Consider the following 27,381-nt stretch of genomic DNA (forward strand, 5'->3'; position numbering starts at 1 on the left):
CAACATAAGCCTTTTCCTAGGACTAACCTCAAATGATTATCACCCTTCTATTCACTGGTCCGTCACTTAGCACCTTTTATGGGAGATTCAGGGAATAAAAAGGTACATACATTCCAAGTCATATCTAACCCACTGATGGTTTTCAAATAGCCCACAAAAGTTGTGATGACTACTCTGATTAGCCTCTACTGTAAATACACATTGTTTAAAGCTACCAGAGAAGGAAGTTAGTAGGTGGTTAACAAGCTTTAAGAAAACTGTAATTTGTTCTAAAATTTGTATGGAACCACAAAAGATCCTGAATAGACCATCTTCAGAAAGAAGGACAAAGCTGGAGTTATCACGCTCCCTGGTTTTAAACTATACTATTGATACAAAGCTGAAGTCATCAGAACAGTAGGGTACTGGCACAAAAACAAACACATAGATCAATGGAACAGAATTGAGGGCCCAGAAAAAAACCCACACATATATGGATAATTAATTTATGATAAAGGAGCAAAGAACATACAGAAAGGATAGTCTCTTTGATATATGGTGTTGGGAAAACTGGACAGCCACATGCAAAAGAATGAACCTATACCACTATGTCACTCCATACACAAAAATTAACTCAAAAAGGATTAAAGACTTGAATGTAAGATGTGAAAACATAAAACTCCTAGAAGAAAACATAGCTGGTAATTTCACTGACATTGCTCTCAGCGATATTTTTGTGGATCTGACTCCAAAGGCAAGGGAAACAAAAGCCAATGTAAACAAATGGGACTACGTCAAACCGAAAAGCTTCTGCACGGTGGTGAAAACCATGATCAAAACGAAAAGGCAACCTAGTGAATGGGCAAAAATATTTGCAATTTATATATCCAATAAGGGGTTAATACCCAAAATATATGAACTATACAACTTAAAAACAAAAAAACAACCCAATTAAAAAATGGGTAGAGGACCCGGATAGACAACTTTCCAAAGAAGATATACAGATGGCCAATGGGCACAAGAAAAGATGTTCAGCATCACTAATCATTAGGGAAAAATGCACATCAAAACCACAATAAGATATCACTTCACGCTTATTAGAATGGCTATTATCAAAAAGGTAAGAAATAACAAATGTTGGAGAGGATGTGGAGAAAAGGGAACCCTCAAACACTGTTGGTGGGACTGTAAATTGGAGCAGCCACTATGGAAAACAGCATGGAGATTACCCCCCAAATTAAGACTAGAAATGCCATATGATCCCAGCTATTCCACTTCTGGGTATTTAGCCAAAGAACACAAAAAACCACTATAATTCCAAAAGATATCTGCACCCCTATATTCACTGCAGCATTATTGACAACAGCCAAGATATGGAAACAACCCAAATGTCCACTGATGAATGAATAAAGATGTGATAAATACGTGTGCATGCACACACACACACACACACACACACACACAATGAATACAACTCAACCATAAAAGAATGAAGTCCTGCCATTTGCAACAACATGGATGGACCTTGAAAGTATTTGCTAAATGAAATTGTCAGGAAGAGAAAGACAAACACCGTACAATTTCACTCATATGTGAAATCTAAAAAAATAAAACAAATGAACAAACAAAAGTGAACAAAACCAAACATAGATACAGAGAACAGATTACTGGTTACCAGAGGGGAAGGGGTTTGGGGTGTGGCTAAATAGGTAGAGGCTCAACTGTATGGTGACAGACGGCAGCTAGACTTGTGCTGGTGATCACTTTGTAGTGTATACAGATGTTGAATTTTAATGCTGTACTCCTGCAACTTATACAAAAACAAAGAGAGAGAGAGAATGGGGTGGGGAGGGAGGAAGGGAGAGAACAGGAAGGAAAGAAGGGAAGGAGGGAAGAAGGGAAGGAAGGAGGGAGGGAGGGAAGGAGGAAGGAAGGAAGGAATGGTTTGCCTCAGAGCACAGTGAGCAAAGAGTCTTTACAAACTTACAGCATGACGAGGACAAAATTCACAATGACTCTGACATCTGGATCAGGAGTTCCTCAGTCAGCCGTATAGAAAATAAACATCCAAATGAATATGGTCTGGGAGCTGAGGGACATGAGGTTAAAAAACTCAAGTTTGACAAAGAAGGTGAAGTCAGAGATGACCAAACAACTTCTAGTCACACTTCTTCAGTTATGACAGAAGAAACAGAAGAACCAGTTTCATCTAAGAATAAAGACGAAGAGAAGAGGATGAAGAGGACAAGTGTCTTTAACAACAGAAATGATTCCAGAAAAAAAAATTCAAGAGAAAGAATCTGATAATGCCTTAACTATAAATGAAGAGAATTCTGTGGAAAATAATCAAATAGAGGAATCTCATCTGTCTCAGGATGAGACAGATTTACATTCCGAAGACAGTGAAAACAGAGGCCCTGCAAGGAGGATTCCAACTGCCATGAAACAGAAGAATTAGGAGGCTCCAATTCCAGTAGAACTGGAGAGATTCTCTCAGAATCTTCCACAGAAAATGACTATAAAGCCACAGAAGTCACTGATGAACCAACAGAACGAGACTATTTAGAAATAGTTACATGCAGTATTTCACACTCAATTCTAGTCTTACACTGTATGAAATTTCTGTGTAATCAAATGGACCTTTAGTTTTGCACAAGTAGAAGGTTGTAAAATAAAGTACTTCATGGGATTAAACCCTGAAAGAGTTGTTCTTGTAGGAAATGTGAGTATCAGCTCTTCCGGGTCCTGCTTACTAAACACTTTTTGGGGGGGGCGGGGGAGGATCTGGTTAAATCAGTGGCTTGTGTATAGATTTTTTTTTTAATTTAGAATTAAAATTTTCAAACTGGAAGGTAATAATTACAATTTTTTTTTTTTTTGGAGAGTATCATGCTTAGATTATACATATGTGAAAAGGCTTCTAGTCTTTTTCTAACAGCTCTGGTAGTTTTCATATTTTGGTCATAGTTTCAACATTTACCATATGAATTAAAGGGTTTCATGGTAGTTATATTATTTACATTTATAAATTACATATATGTTCATCTTTTACAGAAACAGAAAAATTAAAAATTTGCTCCCTTAGAATAATATATGTATATTTATGTGTAACATATTTTATAATGTTATATGTTATATAACATATGTAATATAACACATATAAAATATAACATATAACATTATATACAAATAATGTATAACAGAATTATATATTGCATAAATGATATATAAATTTTAATTTACATATCATTCATACAAAATATAAATTATATAATTATATAATATATAAATTATAAATTTATATAAGTTACATATCTATATACTTATAGTATTATATATGATGTTAATATATTCATAATATATGCATACTTATAGTTATATAATTATATGATATGTAATATATAGTTATATAATTTATATATTATATAATTATATATAATAACATAATATACTATATATAAATATAATATATTATTAAAAAGGGGAAATGTTATATTTTTCTGTTTCTATAAGAGATAAGTTTATATTATATATTTATAAATGGAATAATATATTTACATGTTATATAAGACATACACATATAATATATAATTTATACATGTAATTATATATTATTCTGTATAATATATATTATATATAAGTATACATGTATTATTCTAAGGGGGAAATGTTATGTTTTTCTGTTTCTATAAGAGATAAGATATATATGTAATATATATTTATAAATAGAATAATAGTTATACTATATAAAATTTATATGCAGTAATAGATAACATATAATTGCATATAACATATGATATATATTACATTTACTATATTCTAATTTTATATATTATATATTAATATATATTTAATATATACTGTAATATATATTTTATTTAAATATACACTATTTTAAGAGGGAAATGTATTATATATTATATAATTACATGTACAACTATACATTATCTTATATATGCTATATAGTATGGTATATATAATATATATTACATATAATTATATACACATTATTCTGAGAGGGGAAATGTTCTATTTTTCTGTCTCTATAAGATATGCATTGGATACTTTTTCTATTGGTAATGATCGAGTCCACATCTTTCAAAGCCGTTCCTTTCTCCTCTAAGTAATTAAAAATCTGGTCCTTGTGAAACCATGGAAACTTTAAGTCTGTTGAAATATCAGGTTAAACACGTTCTGAGAGATCTGTTCAAACTAAAATTCTTTTGTATACTTTTGTGGTGCTTGAGAAAAAGACTTCACTATTTGTGAGAAAATGTGCTTTATCTTGGAAATTGTGTTAAAACATTAGCTTACTATTTTGTAGGATTGAATATGCTTATGAAGTTGATGTGAGACCGTCTCAGAAGAACTGGGCAGATTCACAGAACTTTTGCTTGCTTTTCTGAACATTTGTGAATACTACACATTTCTTTCTAACATATTCTCGAGTATGCAAATGCCAATGGTATGAAACACAATTACACTGGAAAACTAAATTAATGATGAACTTGAGCTAAATGACTGAAGGTCATATTCACAGATTAAAGTCACGCAAGCCGTACAACTTCCTGTCAAAATTACTGGCTGCCAAATTTATACTTGTTTCTTCAGATGTACCTTTTGATATTTAGAATTTTTAATTTTCTGTAAAAGAGACTTTTTAGAGTGTAATGTGTTTGCTGCCTTTGTGAAGCAATGTATAATTGTATAATTTCTGTAAGTAAACTGAATGCTTGAGCTTTCAATCAGTATTCTAGAAGCAATAAATGTTATTTTATACCATTTAGAAAGAACTACTGTACACCCAACAATATTGGATAAATCCCACAGAATTCATTTTAAGCATAAAAAGCTGGTCACAGAAGATGTAGTCTATGATTCCATTTATGTGAAATTCAAGAAAAAGTAGAACTAATCTGTTGTGACACAAGGGAGAATAGTAATTACCTCCAGTGTGTTGGGGTATTGACTGAAAAAGAGCAAGAAATGTTCTATATTTTGATAGGGGTGTTGGCTGTATATATACCTATATATAATTTTATCAAGATATACATGAGATTAGCACAATTTACATGCCTCAAAGTATAATTATATATACACATACTTATATATAGACATACACACATATACATACAAAATTACAGTTTTATTGAGATAGAACAAATACTGTAAATTGCACTAATGTATACACACCCACACACATATGCAAACTTCTTAAACAATGACTTTTAACTGGCATTTCATAGTAAGCATCACTTGATGTTTGAACTTTATTTAATCTACGGGACCTAAAGCAGTATGTATCCACTGTAATTTAGGATCTCAATCTAAGAATACACATTTTAGTTAAAGAATTCTCAATCTTCTTCCCTATGACAGATCATGAAAAACAGCCACAATTCACCACAATTCCTGCCTTCCAGAGACGGCATCTGACGTCTGCTTGAATCTGAACCGGGTTTGTAGTTTGCTTGTCCAATAGGATAAGGTAGAAGCCACATTATACTAGTTGAGAGCCAGGGCCTCTGCATTCTTTGATGCTAGTGAGGTCCTTGCCACTGCCTTATGTGAACAAGCCTGAGCCAGCCTGTTACAGAATGAGACATCACTTGGAGCCAGCCAGCAATGCCATTTTAGACTAGCCCACCCTCAGATGCCCAGCTGCTGCCCACAGATGCATGAGTTAGCTCTGCTGAAATTAGTTAAGCGTGTCCCTGATCAGTTAAGCCCAACTCAAATTCACAAGCCACATTATCACGAGCAAAGTAAATGTTTGCTGTTATAAGTCATTTAAGTTTGCGGGTGATTCATCACAGAGCGAAAGCTAATTGATAGCAATCCATGATAATTTTTTACCTGAAAGAGTAAATTTTTAGGAGAACACTGTCATCTCTGGGCCCACATTATCTCACAATTCCACAGTCTATGCTTACTGAGAAATGTGAGCATTTGTTAGATAAAAACTCTTACCTTAATGGGATTCCTATAGAAAGACTGCTTTCCAGAAGATGGGAATGACATGGCAATGATACGCTCTGGAAGTCAAAACAGTCACTATTAACAAATGTTATAGATGTGAAACAATATATGAGAACTCGACTTACATATAATCAGACTGCTTTCATAGAAAAGAACTGTCAGGATTGAGAATGACAGGAAAAAAGCTAACTAACCCTCAGGATAATCAACTTTAATATCCAATACTGGATATTAAAGTATCCACTATTTTGACCGTTACATTCAGTCTTCCCAAGTCTCAACTGGTTCCAACCTTATGCAACAGATTTGCGTTGACTTTTGTCTGGAGGGCCCCCTGTGGTGGGAATTGATTTCTTTTTTAAACACCAAAGAAAAATGAGAGACCTGGGCTCCAGCAATGTTGGGAACTCCTAGGATGCTTTCCAGTGTTCCCCTGACTCAGAAACCCAGACCTACAAAGCAAGGACTTCAGCGTTCTAGGAAGAGAACAGGCCTCTCCGAAATCCTTGGGACCGAGGATAACTACTAGAATTCAATAAATTCTAAACCAAACAAATGGAGTCAGCTGAAAATCCATTCAACTTCCTATACTATAAGCAAGTAGCCCTGAATTGAGATGAAAATTAAGATTTTTCCATTTTCAGGGTTAAACTCCAAATATGTCCCACTATCATAGGGGCATATGTCTTCGTGGATAAAAAATGCTTTGAAAAAACATGCCTCAGACAGGGAAAGAACAAAATTAGCATATAATTACTCACACACAAGAAAAATGTGATGTTAATATATGAAAACTTCACAAACCAGTAATGTAAGTGAGGTCTAACTCAAATCCATCCTTCTTGTATCGCCGTTTGTTTCCTGAAACCTGAGGGTTTAAAACAATCATTCATTTGTAAAACATAACTCAACATAAAAAAAGAACAATATATAGATAGCTACAACCCTTGCCAGTATTTCCTGAAGCACAAACATTTTTTCTGAATCATAAACATATTTTGCCCACTTACCATCCTCCTGGTCAGCATTTCAAGATGTCTTTTTTGATGAGCCAGATGAAAAACTCTTATCAGAGTGATAAGTCGTAGAGGTCGTAAAATAATTGTCGACCTAACAATAAGAGATTCATTTTTGCTTTAGAAACAGAGGATTTTGTCAGTATGGACTAAGGTTAGAGCAGTGGCTCTTAACCAGGGGCAATTTTGCACACGACCCCCTGGCCCAAGCCTCCCGCCCACCCCGGGCATATTTGGCAATGCCCAGAGACATGTTTCGTTGTCACAACTGCCTGCGAGGGGCTGCTACTTGCATCTAGTGGGTGGAGGCCAGGGATGCTGTTCAGTACCGATGCACAGGACAGCTCCCTTACTAAAAATGTATCTGTCCAAAACATCAGTAGTGCTGGTGTTGAGAAACTCTGATTTAAAGAAGAAGTCATATGGTAGACTCTCAGAATTTGTGGGTTTAACTTCTGTGGTTTAAGACAAGCATTTTTCAATCTTTTTCCCATCAAAACAGAATTCTTATTCCCCTCTGTTACTCCCATGAGTAACAGGGGTTCACTAGAGCTGTGAACACACATCAGGCAGGTAGCAGATGAGTTACTTCCCAAGTGTGTCTCCTACCATCAGGAAGAAACACGCTGGCAAAGAACTGATGGTTTGGGCTAGCGCTTCTCTAGCTTGAGTGTGCATACTGATTCAGTAGGTCTAGAGTGGGCCCTGAGGTGTTTTTCTTCTTGTATTTCTGACAAGCTCTTCGGTGATGCTGAGGCTGCCTGTCTGAAGACCATACTGGTTTTGGTTATTTTCAAAAACTCCGAAAGCTTGTCACATCAAGTTTTGTTGGGACCTGAGGGAAAGTCCTGAGAAGCTGGAGTGCAGGAAGTGGCAAGCTATCTGACTAAGGAATAGGCCTAGTGAGCCACCCAACAGCTACATCCTAGAACACTTTTGCTCTTTTTCTTCTCACTGCCACAGTAGAAAGAGGAGGAGAAAGAAAAAAGCCATCGGTCTCTCATACACATTTTTGTTTGATCCCTAATGGTTCTAACCTTGCCTCAGCTTTCATCATGTTAACTATACTGCAAAAATTGTACCTCTGTGTTTCTACCCATGTCACCTCGTTTTTCTCTTCCATTTGTTCCTTTTTAGAGAATCATCATTGGAGGCACTCACATTTTTCATCAACTCAAACCAGTACTCTCTTGGTTATAGGAAAAACCCAGGAATTTCACGTGTAAGAAATTTGTGGTTGAAGCGCAAGTGGGAATTTAAAAACGTAGAGAAGTTCAAGTTAGGACAAGAGGCAAGTCCCCAGTTTCTTCTTTGGGGGCATCATCTTCTTCATTCAACTAAAGGTACTCAGTGTGGACACCCTTCACTGGTCCCTAAACACCACCATCCTTTAGTTTCCAGATATGTGGAAATTTATCTCAACGTTTCATTTTCAAGCAGCTCATTTAGCACAGAATTAGCACATTCAGAGTTAAAAAGATTACACAAAATGAAAGCCACAGAAAATATTTTTTAAGAAAGAAAAACTTTAAGAGAAGGGAAGCATATGTTTCTTACTTGGGGAAATCTTTAAGAACCTTAAAGTCATAGAAAATACAAGCAATATTGACCAGTAGAGTCACCACAATAATGGCAGCATCTAAGGAGTTAAATATATCAGAAAAATACCGTCGTATCCTGTAACAAAAAATATATATATATAAGTTTATGCTTCCCCAAAGAAGAGGTAGGGATATTTTAAAAGCACAAATTATTTGACTCATCCCCCTTAAGATTTCTGGTTTGGGATTTCCCTGGTGGTCCAGTGGGTAAGACTGCGCTCCCGATGCAGGGAGCCCGGGTTAGATCCCTGGTCAGGGAACTAGATCCCACGTGCATGCCGCAACTAAGAGTCCGCATGCTGCAACTAAGAACCAGCGCAGCCAAAATAAATAAATATTTTTTAAAAAAAGGAATTCAGCTTTGATGAATGATTTATTATTTATTTATTTTTGGCTGTGTTGGGTCTTCGTTTCTGTGCGAGGGCTTTCTCCAGTTGCGGCGAGCGGGGGCCACTCTTCATCGCAGTGCGCGGGCCGCTCACTGTCGTGGCCTCTCTTGTTGCAGAGCACAGGCTCCAGATGCGCAGGCTCAGTAGTTGTGGCTCATGGGGCTAGTTGCTCCGCAGCGTGTGGGATCTTCCCAGACCAGGGCATGAACCCGTGTCCCCTGCATTAGCAGGCAGATTCTCAACCACTGCGCCACCAGGGAAGCCCTTGATGAATGATTTAAAGTGCATTTACTAGACTAGATTAAGGAAAAAAATATTCATACTCATTTTATACTTATATAGGACAAGAACATCAATATGGCAAGTATAACCATAGTATAGTAAGAGATATAACCAAACCATTGAACAAGAGACAAGCATTGCCTTCACAGAGGTGGGAGAGAGATGGGATGGTGAGCAATGCTATCGCACAATGGAAGCTGAACATGTCACAGCCCTAGAGAAACGGGCTGTAAGATGTGCATGAAAGGAGCTTGTGAGAGGAAGATGGGTCCACTACTTTGGCCTGCAAACTCATCACCTGGCTTTGCACCCACAGTGGAATTCCAGTGAGCTGGTGTGGCCTCCTCTGTGCAAAGCTGAACTTTCAGCCCTGGCACCTCCTCAACACTAGCTCCTTCAGCCATTGGCACTGGGGCTCCAGGGAAATCATCTTCTAATCCTGGGATAGCCCCTTTAGGCTCTGAGTAACCTGGGAGTGGGCAACTGTCCTCAGCTCAGAGGCACGAGGACAGAGATTCAGCCAGAAAGGAGACAAGCATGTTCCAAAATGCTCTGATGAAGTGAGGCTGGGGAGTTTAGTCCCTGACTCGCTCTCCCATAGAGCTTAACACAAGTTTTTGTTCATTTATTTTTAAATTTCTCATTTTTAAAAAATTTTTTGGCCGCGCAGCTTGCAGGATCTTAGTTCCCCGACCAGGGATCGAACCCATGCCCCCTGCAGTGGAAGCATGGAGTCCTAACCACTAGACCACCAGGGAAGTACCACAAATTTTTATTTTAACTGAGGTAGGGTTTGCTCATGATCTATTATCTAGTACTTAATATACTGTCAGCTTTTATTTACATTGAATCAATAAAAATATCAATATTTATACTTCACATACATATTCCTCTTAATAACATGCATGTAGACATATTAGCTGCCTGGCCCCATTTTGCAAACCCTTTAAGCTTTACCTGTTGAAGGAACTATCTAGAATACATGGTTTGGAGGCTAGAGTGCCAGTTGCAATAGTAATATTAAAGCTCAGTCTGATAGCAATTGGGATTTGGATTGTTGTTTCTCTTGTGGAGTATGCCTTCAAGGAGAATTATTTTGATAAAGAGGGGCACATTTAGTTGGGTTGACCTGGTAATTCCTTGGGATGCTTCTCATAGCAGTACAAAATAGCTCTATGTGCTTTTAAAAAATTAATCAAACTTACCCTTCTATAAATACTCGAAGGAAAACATCCATGAAAAAAAATAAAGCAATAGCTAAAGAAACTGAACGATATTCCATAGGAATATACATCGTGCTATCAGAGACAACTATGTCTGTAATGATGAGGGACACATCCACAAAGGTCAGCAAAATTCCAAATATTCTACAACAAACAAACAAATAAACCAAATAAGGATAAAGTGGTTTTCACACCTATAGGTAGACTAACTTCAGCCCAATGATCTGATATCAAAATGTCATTATTTGGGGTTAAACTGTTCAGTGGTAGGGAGAACTGCCCTTAGAACCTCAACATAAATGACTCTGCTTTCACCCAATAGAAGCAGTTGTTAGAGAAATAAATTTCCCACTAAACCACTTCATGATATCATGCCCTTTTATATTAAGACACATCAGACCAACACTCCAAGACAGAAGAGGCAAACTACATTAAAATTACGTTTCCAATTGTAGACCCTTCTTAAAATTTAAGAATTTTATAAGGGTCTTCTACCCATTTCCCTCAATAAATTAAACCTCATTAATCTTGATATTTTTAAGGAATTTAGTAATAAAAACCAAGTGAAAGCATGACTAACATAAGCCCTTAAAAGACTACTTTGACCAGTAAGGCTTCTTATCAGTGAGTTTATCACCAAATAGAAGATTACATGTCAATGGATGGTTCTGGCACAGTTCTGGGCATGTAAGAAGGAATTCAATTCAATAAATACATACATAATTGAACTCTAAAGTAACTCCTAAGCCTTTTTCCTGTATATGCTAAACACATTCTCTATAAGTTGATTATACTATTTGTATACTCTATGAAGGTAAATTAATCTTAAAGCACTTTTTCACAATTGCAATGCAAATTAAAATATCAATTTTAAAGGAAGCAAGTACATTGTGTGAATCTGTAACATAGTATGAAATCTTACTATCATGTAGAAAAGAAAGATCTAAGTAAAATGTTTCCAGAATTAAGGAGTAATTCTAGGTGAATAAACACCTAGTATTTATTAATATTTACTAAAACACTTTCCTTATAACTATAGAATTTTGAAATGCATGTTTCATTATTTTTACTTTTACAGGTAGAAAAAAACATGTTAATATGTTGATACTAGACTCCGTACATGCCATTTCTTTGCAATTCTTAATGTTTAGCTTCAATTAAAATTCCAAGATAACTTAGATTGCATTAAATGGGGCACAAAGGTTATTTAGCGACATACTGACAGTGGAAATGCTTTTTTTTCCCTCCCAGATCCTTTGCCATTAAAAAATATTGATATTAAGTGTAATACATACTTAATTACCTCCTTTTCTGGAGTCTCACATACCTGAAAGTGAAGGATGATACAATCAAGTACACAATTCTCTTAATCTTGCTGCTGCAATAAGAAGTAAAAATAAAATTTCAGAGCTTTCAAGTGTATCAGATTTTTCCTAACATATAGTATGAATTTAACCAACAAAGGCCTTTATAATTTTTAAAGTCTCCAGAAGTTGCCTAACAAAATGCTTTTTACTAATAACTAAAAATTTCACCTGGGGCTTCCCTGGTGGCGCAGTGCTTGAGAGTCTGCCTGCCGATGCAGGGGACATGGGTTCGTGCCCCGGTCCGGGAGGATCCCACATGCCGCGGAGCGGCTGGGCCCATGGGCCATGGCCGCTGAGCCTGCGCGTCTGGAGCCTGTGCTCCGCAACGGGAGAGGCCACAGCAGTGAGAGGCCCGCGTACCGCAAAAAAAAAAAAAAAAAAAAAAAAAAAAAAAAAAAAAATTTCACCTGATTCTTTTTTTCTTTCCTATGTAGAATATATGTGAAAAAAACCACTAAACTTTCCCTTCACTGTAAAGCTCTAATCCCAACTTAATGGCAAGATTAAGCTTGGGGTCATCAACTAAAGCAACAGAGCATGGAGACAGAAGGGAATGGTAGAAGAGATGTGTGTTCCAGCTCTCCCACGAGTGAGCTGTGGGATCCTGGGCAAGTCATCAAACTATGGCCAGACCTGTTCTACAGCAATAGAATAAGGGACTTCAGGGAAGCTCTTGTCTTGTAATATTCATTTCTTGAAACAAGTCACCCCATGAATAAGACAGTTAAACATTAATGAGACTCACAGCTGGGGTGGGAAGTGCACTTTGGAGGTGAGGAATGTTAGTAAGATACATTTCAAAGGGGAAACACACTGGAGCCTGGGCTCCTTCTGTTAGGAGGAGGAGGAGACGGTTTTATAGCGCCAGCAGTTGTGCCTCATTTTGCCCTATGGCTGGAGACAAGGTAGTCATTGAGGAGCAATTTCTTGCCCTGCTGAAGCCTCCAACACGTGACCCAAATTCCACCCCAAGTGGGATTTAATCCCAAAGCAATGCTCACAGACTGTGCCCAAGACTGGAGAAGAGGGAGGATATATGCCGAATAGAACTGGGGCACTGCCAAATGGAACGAGCCCACTGTTGGGCTAAGCTGAGCTATAAGATCTCCCACCCCCTCTAATTTCTCCCTTCTCCATCTGCACCCGCTACCTCTGCCCAGGCTTAGCGAGCAAAGGTTGATGTGGATGGGGAACTGATTGGCCAAAAGAGGTGAACCTCCCCTGAGGTTGCCATTCTCTTAATACAAGCCCTTTCTGATCCCAGACAGACTATCAGATCTCTGGGTAGCAAAGAAATGTTACAACAAATCAGAACTTACTTGACAAAGTGAATTTACAGAACCATGCCTGACAGAATCATTGGGGCACAGAAGGATGGCTTGGGGTGGCTTTAGGCTCTACTATCACTTTCAGTGCCTCCCAAAACTACCCCCAGTAAATAAGGAATTGAGTTTTTTTTAAAAAAAGAGTGTGCTATATAAATGCAGCTTCAAACAATGTGTGTGGAGTTTGCTGGGAAAGGACTGTAACTCGGTAATTATACATTTAGAAAAAGTATTCATATTTGGGAGCAACAGACATACACTCCCCAACACCCAGTGCAACCATGTAACTTTCCTAAAAATGACTACTCAGAGAAGTGCTTGAGCCAACTGAGCAAGGAATAAAAATGAAGGAGGCAAGAATAAGGAAGATGCCTTATAGAGAAAAGGTGTCAAGAAATAAAGTCATAAAAATTCAGAACTAAGTCCAAATAATCATTGTTAATGTAGCACATGGAAATGTAAACAAATGATTCTAAAAGCAAAGATAAATAACAAAATTCTCGATGAAAGTATGGATTTAAATTTGCAGGGTTTTCCCACATTAATTTAGGTTTCTCAGAAGACAGAAGTAAAAGCATGTTGCATTTCTATCTTCCCAGGTACAAGTCCAGTTTTAAACTGGATATTGATGGAGAAACGAAGGTACAATTATGTTTTCTAAAAATAGGTTTATAACTTTCATATTATTAAAACTTGAATAAAAACAAATCGACTAATAGCATAATGTTAAAAAAATTTAAAGAAAAATATCAAGAAGTGTTTAATACAGAAAACAAAGTAAAATGATAGCAAATAAAACCAAACATACCTGAAATGATAATAAATACAAACACATTACTCTCATATCAAATACTGACAAATACTTTTAGATAGGTTTAAAAACTAAAGGCACTATATGCTATATACAAGGACAAAAACTAAATTAAAATGATAGTTTGAAAATAAAGAGATGGACAAAGATATCAGATGCAAATGTTAAATCTCAAAACATTAAAAGTTGTAATATTAATATCAAAGTTGAATCCAAAGCAAAAATATTAACTATGACCAAGACTTATTTTATACTGATAGAAGGTAGACTCTATAAGATACTATTAAGACCATGCTGAACAGGGGTAGGATCTGCATTGGGGGCAGGTCCTATCTTTCCCAGTGGACACTTATTTCTCTGCACAGATGGTGGAGGGAGGCACGTGGTCATACTCAAAGCATTAAAGGCACTGGGATGATTCTTTGGTTTTCCTGCTCTCACTCCAGGGCTCTGGGTCCCCCCACCACCACCACCACCAAACTATCCACAACAGACAAGGCTATATTCCTAGATTAAACTCAGGTTGAAGAGAGCAGAGTCAGGCTTTAGATCTGAGTCTAACCTAAGTTAGCTCGTTAGGATTCTTTACTGGGACTTAGAGAGGAACCTCCAAAGTACCTAGGAGTGTCCTTTGCCCAGCTTGGTCCTCAGGGATATACTTCCCTTTGGAGTGGGTGTTGGTAGCAAGGATAAGATCTGAGTGTCCCTGGTCAAACACTATCCATTTTAAACTATATATATATTTATTTAAAAACTATATATATATTTTTCTATTGTGTAGATAAAACATATTTAAAGCATTTCTATGAAATTTTAAAAGAAATTTATCCTACAAGATAAAAAAAACTTTAATGGTATTCTAAAATATAAAAATTATTCAGACTACATTTTCTGACGATTTAATAAAACCAGTGAAGTGGAAGAGTACTATACAAGATATTTAATTGCATTTTATCACTACAGAAATTTTAAAGGTGCCACATATGACAACTTAGATTAAATGGAGATATTGTTTGAAAGACACAAACTACTAAAATGTGCTCAAGAAAAAATAGATAACCTGAATAGCTTAAAAGGTAATATATCTAGTAGAGAAATTGAACTTGTAGTTTAAAACTTTCCAACAACAACAAAAAAGTCCAAGCCCAAGTGACTTCACAGGAGAATTCTACTTAATTCTTTAAGAAAGATACAAATCTAAACAAACTCTTCCATAAAACAGAAGAATAGGGACTGCTTCCAAACTCATTTTAGGAGATTAGCATTACCCTGATACCAAAACCAGTAAAGACATTACCTGACAAGAAAATTACCAATATCCCTCATAAATATAGATACAAAAATCCTTAACAAAACATTAATAAATTGAATCCAGCAGTATATATATATTTTAAATTCATGACCACTTGGTGTTTGTTCCAGGAATTCAAGGATGGTTCAACATTCTAAAAATAATGTAATTCGCCATGTCAACAAACTAAGGAAAATAAAACATAGGATAATCTCAATAGAGGTAAAAAAATTTTTAAACAAAATTTAACATCCATTTATGATAAAAACTTTCAGTGAACTAGGAAAAAAGGGAACTTCCTTAACCTGACAAGGGGCATTTATGCCCCCCCAAAACAAACAAACAAAAAAACTATGGCTGATATCAATCTTAATGGTGAGACTGAATGTTTTCTTCCAATGATTAGGAATCTAGGATGTCAGTTCACATTTCTTCCACTCAGAATTATACTGGAGTCAATGTAATAAAGCAAGAAATGGAAATAAAAGGCCTATAGATTGAAAAGGAAGAAATAAAACTCTCACTATTTGTAGATGAGATGCTTGCCTACCTAGAAAATCCCAAGGAATCTACAAAAAAGCTAACAGAACTAATAAGTGAGTTTAACAGTTATTATATAAAAGGTCAATATACAAAATTCAACTATATTTCTATATACTAGCAATGAATGATTGAAAAGTAGAAATTTAAGCAACTGAACCATTTATATTAGCACCAAAACCCATGAAATACTTTTATTATAAAGTAACAAAATATGTGCAGGATCTGTATGCTGAAAACTACAAAACTTGACGGAAGAAAATGAAAACCTAAAGATAAGAAGAGATGTGAAATGGTACTGCCATTTTGGAAACTATTTCTTATACAATTAAACATACACTTTACCGTAAGTATCAGCAATCCTATTCCTTGGCACTAACCCAAGATAAATGAAAGCTGTGTCCACACAAAAAACTTGTACATAAATGTTCATAGCCACATTACTCATAACAGGCCAAAACTGGAAATAATCCAAATGCCCATCAATGGGTGAATGGATAAGAAAATATGATACATTCACAGTGATGTCAGAAACATGACAGAGTGAAAAACTACCTTTGTCTCTGCCCTTCAATCTACAACCAATAAAACCCACAACTCAACAAAGGTGCCACTGTGCAACACAACAGTTTTCCAGAGGACTCCACACATCTGTACATCTAAAGGCGGGTGAATTGGAACACTTAGAAGAGATGGAACGAGGGAACAGTGGAATCAGTGCCTGCAATCCTGGCCCTCTGACCACAGCAGCTGTGCCCACAGCGTCAGAGAACACAGTAGCAGCAGGGGAAGCAGCACACATGACTACAGGCTCCAGACCACACCAGCACCCATGGCTACATGTAACTGACCAACAGTGGGGCCTGGGATCCTGTCCCTCCAGCCGCCGAGGTGACCACAACCTCACTGCCACTCCCCCACCTGCAGTGGCACAGCCCATGAACTTAATGAGATATAAGAAAACTCAGAGAGGTAGTTTAATGAGCTCAGGAATAAAAATGAATGAACAGAAAGAATATTTTACCAAAGAGACTGAAACTCTAAAAAGAAACAATTGGGAGATTGGGATTGACATATACACACTACTATATATAAAATAGATAACTAATAAGAACCTACTGTGTAGTACAGGGAACTCTACTCAATAGAGTGGATATATATGTATAGGTATAACTGATTCACTTTGCTGTACAGCAGAAATTAACACAACATTGTAAATCAACTATATGTCAATAAAAAATAATTTAAATAAAAAGGAACCAAAAAGAAACTCTGGAGCTGAAGAACTCAATAAATGAGATGAAGAACACACATTAGAAGCACTGGAAACAGAGCAGACAATATGGAAGAGAGAATTAGCAAGCTGGAATATAGCAATCTACAAATGATACAAGTAGACGAGGAAAGAGAAAAAAGATTTTTAAAAGGAAGAAATCCTGAGAGAGTTATCTTACTCTTTCAGGAAGGACAACATTAGGATAGTGCATATCCCAGGAGGAGAAGAGAGGGAAAAGGGAGCAGAGAGTTTATTTAAAGAAACAATAGCTGAGAACATCCCAAACTTGGAGAAGGAACTGGAGTTACAAGTCCATTAAGCTAAGAGAACACCTAATTACCTCAATGCAAAAAGACCTTCTCCAAGACACATAATATTAAAATTGTTAAAAGTGAATGACAAAGAATTTTAAAATCAGCCAGGGCAAAAAGGATGGCAACCTACCAGGGAACCCCCACTATTAGGCTATCAGCAGATTTCTCAGCAGAAACCCTACAGGGGAAGAGGGAGTGGAATGACATTCTCAAAATACTGAAAGAAAAAAACTGTCACCCAAGAATACTCTATATAACACAGGTATCATTCAGATATGAAGGAGAAATAAATGGTTTCCCAGACAAAGAGAAGCTGGAGTTCATCAACACTAGACTTGCCTTACAAGAGATGTTGAAACGAACCCTTCTATCAGAAACAAAATGACAAAAATACACAAAACTTTGAGCAAGGTGATAAATAGAACCAGAAAATTGCCACTCTTTACCAAGATAGGTTTTTAAATACTTTATTATAGTATAAAAGTTAAAGGGAGAGAAAAAAAGAAAGCAGAAAAATAACTATAGCTATCTACAGTTTGGTAACAAACTCACTCAACAAAAACAGGTAATTTGAGACTACAAAAACAAAAGGGGACGAGGAAAAGGATGGAACTTATGTTTTTAAAAAATGTTTTAGTTCACTATAAATTATATCATAATGTGTGAAAAGCATGCTGAAATCAGAAGGCTAGAAAAATGATTAAATAGATTCTGGAAAGACCCAGTGTATAAAGATTCATAACATAATAGAGGTGGATTTTAAAAGCTTTGAACAAGATATAAATGTTTTCAATAATGGGTTCATTCATTCAACCAAACTCACTGAGTGCCTACTATGTGGCATGGCGCTGTCTGAGGCACTGGAGATACGGCAGTTAAAAAAATGGACAAAATTTTCTTCCATCATGATGTTTAAATTCTGTCTCGTGCAGACCATAAATATAATAAATAAGTAAATAAGGTAGTAAGTTATAAGGTGATAAATGCAATAAGGATCATTAAATTAGGGTAAGGACAATGGAGGGGGATGCAACTTTGATGCTGGGGAAACTAAGTAGTCACCTGGGAGAAAAGTAGACTCCTACATTTTATACCTTAATACAAAATAAATCCTGGGCAGATGTTTTATTTAAATATAGAAAATAAATTCAAAGCATAGATGAATTTTGGTGAATATATTAAAATCTTAGGTAGAGAAAGACTTTCTGACACTAAAGGCATCAATCATAAAGCAAAGGACAGATGTATTCAACTGTATGAGGATTATAAACTTCTATATAGTGAAAAGCTAGGCAACCTGGGAAAAAATACTTGCCCTATGATATAAAAAGGATATATTTAACTTTTCTATCCAATGGCAGTGATAAACACCCCGATTTTAAACGGGCAAAGGTAGTTTGCAAACAATGAAATACAAGTTCTATGAAAAAAGTATAAACAAAAACAATGTCAAATGTGCATTAGAACAAACATATTTACTAACATTGAAAAGATGAGCAATGGCTAGCGTGAAGGGGGAAGAAATGTACACTGCATCTTGGTGTGGAAAGTATCAAAATCAATAGCCTCACAAACGTTCCTTTTGACACAGAATTTCCACCTCCGAGAATTTTTATTATAAAGAAATAAAATATACAGAGGTTTGGTCTCAAAGTTATTCATCATTTTTTGTAAGAAGTCACAGCTTAAATTGTCCAGAAATAGCTGACAATTTAAATGAATGACAATTTAAACATCTATACCATGAAATATTATACAGCTGTCAAAAGGAATGTTGCAAATGTAAAAATCAATAAAATCAAATACAGGCAGAACTTCAGGCAACAATAAAAAATCTGAAATTAAAAAATATATAATGTTGTAAATGCAAATATAAATGCATGGAAATATAGTCATGATATGTCACTAAGTAATAAGGTTATTTTTAAAACAATGTATTATACCATATCCATAAACAAAAAGCCTAAAGAACCTTGAAGGGCATCTATTAAACATTAGGAATGCCTATTAATGGGAGGATTTATGGCTTGTTTGTATTTTCTGATTTTCCTAATAGTGAAATTTTATTGCTTTACTTTTGGTTTTTAGTATAAAAATTATTTATGGTGCTTTAGAGTTTTAAAATCACACTGAATAATATGTGTGTACATATTACTCCACATTTATTTTTAGGTTTTTATTATACTACACCTAGCACCCAGCAGATAGATATTGTAGATAGCATTATTACCAGTTTACAGATAAAAGACCTAAAATTTAAAGTAGTTTAGTATTTTGCCAAGTGTCCAGTGCATATTAGATGCTAAAGCCAAACACTGATTCCAGGTCTTACTCCAAATCTAATACCATCCCCCAGTCTGAAACACCAGTGTCTCTCACACAGGGACTATTGCAAATGCCACCCAAATCTATACCATAAGCATTTTTCATTTAAAAAACCAAACTAACACTTTTTGTTTGTAAGAAGAAGGAAATGCTTGCCTTCCTCAGTCTATTCAAATGTTGCCCCCGCCCTGGGCAGCCTCATTGCAGAAAATATATAGTTAATATGCAGACATATCATTTAATTAAGTAGCAGAGTGAACTCTTCACTGATGGCCCATGATGAAAAAACAGAAAATGGAAATTCGTGGGTAATTTGAAGAACTACTTGTATTCATTAGTCGCCCCTTTATTTTTCATGTTGTTTTTGTCTAGACACCAACAGATTACAACAGTAACCAATTCATTGCCTCTTTAGCAATACTCACTCCCCAACATTAATTCAAGTTGGTAAATGGTTACTGGCCATTTACTGGTAAATGGTTACTGGCCAGTAACTGGCCAAGAGAGTAGCAGAAGAAAAATTGCATGAATAATTCTGCAGTCCAGACATATGGGCTTTTTTTTTTGAAGTACAATTGATTTACAATATTATATTAGTTTCGGGTGTACAACATAGTGATTCAATAATTTTATAGATTATATTCTATTTAAAGTTATTACAGAATAATGGCTATATTTCCCTGTGCTGTACAATATATCCTTGATGCTTATTTTATACATAGTAGTTTGGGGGAGGGAGAGTCAGACGTGTGTGATTTTAAGAAGGTATCGTGTCCCTGTCATTGAGTACTGGTAAAAATGCCTTCAGATCAGTGCAACAGGAAGTACTCTCGTGAGATTACTCAGAAACAAGTCAAAATTAATAAAATCCCAGCGGACATTAAGAGGTCTTTAATCAGCAAAACATGTTTGCTTTTGCTCTCAGTCCCATTTGCTCATAGACAAAATCAACAAAACTAGGAATCAGAACATACCCAAGAAAAATGAGAAAGGAACACAAGTGAAGAGCAGGTAGCATTCTGCAATCCTCTGTTTAGAAAGAAACTTTGTAATAAAATTAGTCTCTACTAAGGATATTTTCAAACTAGAACACTTGTGAATATGTGGAAATATTTTTTCAAGTATGGTACTGTATACAAATTCAAATGGAATCATTTTATACCCTCCCTCCCAAACATTTTGCTATCTTTTCCATAGCTCCTTTTTTTTTCACCTCAACATGAGTCCCATCTTCTAAAAGATAAATCCATCAACAGCTCCCTCCCTCCGAACTTCAAACTGACTTACTAATGTGAATTGAGAAGGTCAATGTCTTCACCATCATCGATCTTGGACAGCGGTTCCGTCATACTTTAACCGCCAACAAATGCAAAAATATATCATTAGAGATTTGCTACATGGAACAGTGATATGAAAAACTTATTTGAAGAAAAAGAATTCCTTAAATCTAAAGGAACCATGACTTAGCTCACTGGATGACCCAGTCTTACAGAAAGAAATTTAGAATCACTGTCTAGAAAACTCTGTATTCCATGGATACTTCTAAGACTGAATTTTGCAAGTCTTTCCCTCTCTGTTTCTCCCTATGTCTCTGTCTCTGCTTCTGTCTCACTCTTTCTATAAAGATAGAGATTAATAATATATAGCTAGCACTGATGCAAGTAAATTATATCAGCAGCCTTGGAAGGCACCATAACTAAAAGGCAAGATATATCAAAGTAGTCAAAGACCTTTAATGTCAATTTATTTGGGTCACTGTGAAGGATTAAAAATGTACATAGCACGAAATGACTTCTTTTTTTTGGCTGAAATTGGATACACTTGCTCTAGAACTTATAAACTGGTTGAACTCTAAAAAAATTATGTCAATTAGTTATTTGGAACCTGGGTCCCTGCACCACCTACTTTTCACATACCATGGATATCGTCTTCTCCTTGAATAGGTTTCAAATCACTGCCTGAGACAAGGACTCCATAACTAATTGGGTTTCACAAATCTCAAGATCCCCCCTCTTCCCCTCTCTCTATATTTATATCTCACCTTTTATCTCTGCCTCTCAATTCACATGAGTCAGGGCTAAAGGATTAAAATGTACATAGTAAGACTCCATGTGTCTTATAGATTTATTTTTAAATGCAATTTAGCTATAATTACTCTGCAATTCATAATTTAGTTGCCCTAAAAGTAACATTCTAATCAGTTATTTAAAAGCTGGTATTTAATTTTTCTGTAGAAGTGAACTTTATATGTTGGTAATAAAAATCTTAGTCCTGTGGGAAAACTTAATAAATCAAATTTGTGTACATTTCTTTACTCCCAAACCTAACCCCCAAGTGTAACACCATTTTGTGATTAAATTTACTTCAAATTCAGCTTGAGTTTGTAGGTACTCATCTCACTTGTCCTATAACTTTCTGCCTTCTCAAGTCCCTACACCACCTAGTAACCCTTCACAAATCATAGATGTCTTTCCTGCCCTTCAGACAGGGTCAAGACAAGGCAGGGGCTCCCTCCAATGTGATGGTGGGTTTGGGTTTGGGGCACCAGCCTCACACGGTGGCAGAGTTCTGGAAGGTGAGGGACACATCCAGGATCTATCAGATCCATTTTTTTTCTGCTGAGGGTTCCCCTCTGCTCCCTATCCACTGAGACCTTCTCCTAACTCCTATTATGATTCTGTCCTCTTTCGGCCCATGCATGGGCAATCTGATACTTTCCTAAAGGAAAGTATCAGATAGTGGCTGCTCCTAACTAAGGGTAACAGACGGACTAGGGGTAAGAACACTCCCTTTTATGACCTGTTCTTTTTTTCCCCCCAAATAGATCCAAAACAGAAAGAAAGCGACATATTGAGGCTGGCAAAACAAACAAAACCCTTAGATAAAGCGTCGAAGAAACTCTGTATTGCCATAGACGGTCCCCAGAATAAATTTCACAAATCTCAATATCCCCCCTTACACTATCTATCTATAATTATATCTCATCTTTCATCGGAGGGTTCAACACAAATTACTTTTTCCACCTCGCTCTGGTCATAGCTAAAGGATTATAAATGCACATGGTAAGACTTCACATCTCCCTAGACTTATTTTTAAGTGCACATTAGCTACAAGTGCTCTACAATTTATAACCTAGTTGTCCTAAAAATAACATTCTAATCCGTTATTTAAAACCTGATATTTCATTTTCCCCTGTAAGTGAGGCTTTATACATTTGTAATGAAAATCTTAAGTCCTGGGGGGGAAAAAGTCATGAATCAAGTTTATAGACATTTCTTGACTCCTGAACCCCTTCAGGAGTACAACTTTCTCCGTGCAAAATAAGTTTCTCTCCTTTCTTGGCCCATTTTAGTAGAGCCTCATACACAAGCATTTGGATAGTTTCCCTAGGGGTTTCGGCTGCATCTAAGAGTGATAAACAGATGAGTAAGAAGCATCCCTCTTATGACCTGTTTCTGTTTTATCCAACTAGATACAAAAAAAAGAAAGAAACATACCTACATAGGCTACAGTAAAAAGATTTAGAAACAACGTCAAAGACATGCTGTTACGTCATGAATACTCCTAAAAATGAACCTCCCAAATATAATCAACCTCTCTCCCCTTTCCTCTGTTTCCCTCATTCTCGCATGCTCTCTCTCTCTGCATTTATATACACATATATATATTTTGTTGACATCTATCTTTATTTCTATCTCACGTATTAGTGGTGGGTCCATCAGGTCTTCCTGTTGTCAATTCACTCAAAGCAGTGCTAAAGGATTAAAAAGGCACAGAGTCAGACACCCTATAATTTTCTCCGTTAAACTTTCTGGTTCAAATTAGCTTAAATTAATGCTTTCACTTATAAACTAGATGACCCTTTAAAAACTGACATGTAAATCGATTGCTTGAAACCTGGTAGGTCATTTTCCCCAGAAATGAGGCTTTATGTATTTGTAATGAATATCTTACACTTGTCAAAAAGGTAATGACTCAAGATTGAAGTACAGTTCTTTACAACTGAACCTGATCCAATGTGTAACAACCTTTTGGGGTGGCATTTATTTCAAATTCAACTTGAGGTTGTAGGTACCCAACCTTCTTGACCAATCTAACTTCCTGACCACGTCTGTGCTCCACAGGAGGCGTGCTCGTCTTTCCTGCCCCCGACATAGGGTCAAGTAACCACAGGCCTGAGTCAGGGGCTCCATCTGATGTGAACATGGGTCTGGATTTGGGGTATCGGCCTCACATGGTAGCTGATACAATTTATTATTATTCTCCTTGCTCCAGACGGCTTTCACCTTCCCCACACCCACTCCAGGAGAGTCTCATACACAGGCAATCTGACAGTTTCCCGAGAGTTTGGCTGCTAGTAACTGAGAGTCAAGACTGGGAGTAAGAAGATTCCCTCTATGTCTTGTGCCTCTTTTTCTACCTCAATTCAAAAGACAAAGACTATTCCACATAGAATCTTACCACGAGCGGATGTGAGGAACAGTATCGAGGGAACTCTATATTCCCATGGGTGCTCCTAAGGGTGAACATCCCAAATCTCAATGTCTCTGAATATGTTATGTTCTGAATGTTTGTATGTGTGTACACATTATACAGGTATTTATTTATCATATCTTAGTTTGCCATGAAGAATCCTCCTGCCAATTCACTCAGGGTAGTGCTATGGTATGTTTTTGTGCTATGGTATTAAAAACAGACATAGTAAGATACCACATGACTTCTAGACTTTTACATTTTTAGTTCAAATTAGCTATAATTACTCTTTTTTTTGGCTGCACTGTGCATCCTGTGGGATCTTAATTCCCCAAACAGGGATTGAACCTGGGCCCTCAGCAGTGAGAGTGTGCTGTCCTAACCACTGGACCGCCAGAGAATTCCCTGCTACAATTACACTTAAGCTTATAAACTGGTTGGCTCTTAGGAAATTCACATGTAAATCAGTTATCTGGAACTTGATGTCTCATTTTTCCTAGAAATGATTCTATATACATTGTAATGAACATTTTTGACCCACCAAACAGTTAATGACTCAAGGTTGGTTCAAGACGGTGGAGTAGAAGGACGTGCTCTCACTCCCTCTTGCACGAACACCAGAATCACAACTAACTGCAGAACAGTCATCCACAGGAAGACACTGGAACTCACCAAAAAAGATGCCCCACATCCAAAGACAAAGGAGAAGCCACAGTGAGACAGTAGGAGGGGTGCAATCACAATAAAATCAAATCCCATAACTGCTGGGTGGGCGACTCACAAACTGGAGAACACTTACACCACAGAAGTCCACCCGCTGGAGTGAAGGTTCTGAGCCCCACGTCAGGCTTCCCAGTCTGGGGGTCCGGCAACGGGAGGAGGAATTCCTAGAGAATCAGACTTTGAAGGCGAGGGGGATTTGATTGCGGGACGTCGACAGGACTGGGGGAAACAGAGACTCCGCTCTTGGAGGGCACACACAAGGTAGTGGGCATATCGGGACCCAGGGGAAGGAGCAGTGATCCCATAGGAGACTGAACCAGACCTACCTGCTAGTGTTGGAGGGTCTCCTGCAGAGGTGGGGGGTGGCTGTGGCTCACGGAGGGGACAAGGACACTGGCAGCAGAAGTGCTGGGAAGCTCTCCTTGGCGTGAGCCCTCCCAGAGTCTGCCATTAGCCCCATCAAAGAGCCCTGGTAGGCTCCAGTGTTGGATTGCCTGAGGCCAAACAACCAACAGGGAGGGAACCAAGCCCCACCCAGCAGCAGACAAGTGGATTTAAGTTTTACTGAGCTCTGCCCGCCAAAGCAAAAGCCAGCTCTACCCACCACCAGTCCCTCCCATCAGGAAACTTGCACAAGCCTCTTAGATAGCCTCATCCACCAGAGGGCAGACAGCAGAAGCAAGAAGAACTACAATCCTGCAGCCTGTGGAACAAAACTACATTGACAGAAAGACAGACAAGATGAAAAGGCAGAGGGCTATGTACCAGATGAAGTAACAAGATGAAACCCAGACAAATAACTAAATGAAGTGGAGATGGGCAACCTTCCAGAAAAAGAATTCAAAATAGTGATAGTGAAGATGATCCAGGACCTCGGAAAAAGAATGGAGGCAAAGATCGAGAACATGCAAGAAATGTTTAACAAAGATCTAGAAGAATTAAAGAACAAACAAACAGAGATGAACAACACAATAACTGAAATGAAAAATACACTAGAAGGAATCAATAGCAGAGTAACTGAGGCAGAAGAACGGATAAGTGACCTGGAAGACAGAATGGTGGAATTCACTGCTGCAGAACAGAATAAAGAAAAAAGAATTAAAAAAAAAAATGAAGACAGCCGAAAAGACCTCTGGGACAACATTAAATGCAACAACACTTGCATTATATGGGGTCCCAGAAGGAGGAGAGAGAAAGGACCACAGAAAATATTTGAAGAGATTATAGTTGAAAACTTCCCTAACATGGGAAAGGAAATAGCCACCCAAGTCCAGGAAGCACAGAGAGTCCCGTACAGGATAAACCCAAGGAGAAACATGCCGAGACACGTAGTAATCAAATTGGCAAAAATTAAAGACAAAGCAAATTTATTGAAAGCAGCAAGGGAAAAATGACAAATAACATATAAGGGAACTCCCATAAGGTCAACAGCTGATTTCTCAGCAGAAACTCTACAAGCCAGAAGGGAGTGGCATGATATACTTAAAGTGATGAAAGGGAAGAACCTACAACCAAGATTGCTCTACCCAGCAAGGATCTCATTCAGATTCGACGGAGAAATCTGAAGCTTTACAGACAACCAAAAGCTAAGAGAATTCAGCATCAACAAACCAGCTCTACAACAAATGCTAAAGGAACTTCTCTAAGTGGGAAACACAAGAGAAGAAAAGGACCTACAAAAACAAATCCAAAACAATTAAGAAAATGGTCATAGGAACATACATATCGATAATTACCTTAAATGTGAATGGATTAAATGCTCCAACCAAAAGACACAGTCTCGCTGAATGGATACAAAAACAAGACCCATCTATATGCTGTCTACAAGAGACCCACTTCAGACCTAGGGACACATTCAGACTGAAAGTGAGGGGATGGAAAAAGATATTCCATGCAAATGGGAATCAAAAGAAAGCTGGAGTAGCAATACTCAGATAAAATAGACTTTAAAATAAAGAATGTTACAAGAGACAAGGAAGGACACTACATAATGTTGATCCCTCACACAGGGTCAACAACTGCAGGCCTGAGGCAGTGATGGCTCCAGCCACTTCCACTGCCATCACGGGTTTGGGTCTGAGGACCCTTACGTAGTGGCAGAGCTCTGGAGGGTGTGGGACAGATCTAGGGTCTGTTAGCTCCATTCTCTTCTGTTGAGGGCTCATCTCTTGCCAGGCCACTGCTAGCCTTCCCCTTGTTTCCAAATATGAATCTCTCCTCATTTGTCCCACATTGTAGGCTGAATACTATCCCACTAAAATTCATATGGTGAAGTCTTATCCCCTTTAACTCAGAATGTGACCTTATGGAAAGTAGCATTGTTGCAGAAGTAATTAGTCAAGATGTGGTCCTACTGGTTAGGGTGGGTTCCTAATCCAATAGGACTGATGGCCTTATACAAAAGGAAAGAATGCCATGTGAAGATGAAAGCAGAGATTGGAGCGATTGACAGCAGCCACCAGAAGCT

General features: G+C 37.2%; 1 protein-coding gene and 1 pseudogene across 2 annotated transcripts in view; one reads left to right on the plus strand and one right to left on the minus strand.

Annotated features, from left to right (window-relative positions):
- Positions 1-27,381, minus strand: part of LOC307176871 (phosphatidylinositol 3,4,5-trisphosphate 3-phosphatase TPTE2-like) — a 70,402-nt gene that overhangs the window by 34,399 nt on the left and 8,622 nt on the right. The window contains exons 5-13 of the mRNA XM_079903378.1: positions 23,419-23,472; positions 21,760-21,795; positions 21,006-21,068; positions 11,797-11,847; positions 10,452-10,613; positions 8,532-8,651; positions 6,969-7,068; positions 6,763-6,826; positions 5,950-6,014 (exon numbers count right to left, since the gene is read on the minus strand). Coding sequence (XP_079759504.1) covers positions 5,950-6,014; positions 6,763-6,826; positions 6,969-7,068; positions 8,532-8,651; positions 10,452-10,613; positions 11,797-11,847; positions 21,006-21,068; positions 21,760-21,795; positions 23,419-23,472 — 715 coding nt within the window. The remainder of the gene's footprint in view (positions 1-5,949; positions 6,015-6,762; positions 6,827-6,968; positions 7,069-8,531; positions 8,652-10,451; positions 10,614-11,796; positions 11,848-21,005; positions 21,069-21,759; positions 21,796-23,418; positions 23,473-27,381) is intronic.
- On the plus strand, positions 79-2,625 carry LOC307176831 (serine/threonine-protein phosphatase 4 regulatory subunit 2-like; annotated as a pseudogene). The gene is made up of 2 exons: positions 79-102; positions 1,969-2,625. The product of its transcript is annotated as a serine/threonine-protein phosphatase 4 regulatory subunit 2-like (transcript).

Source organism: Stenella coeruleoalba, assembly GCF_951394435.1.
Source record: "Stenella coeruleoalba genome assembly, chromosome: 18".
In the NCBI taxonomy this organism is placed as follows: Eukaryota; Metazoa; Chordata; class Mammalia; order Artiodactyla; family Delphinidae; genus Stenella; species Stenella coeruleoalba.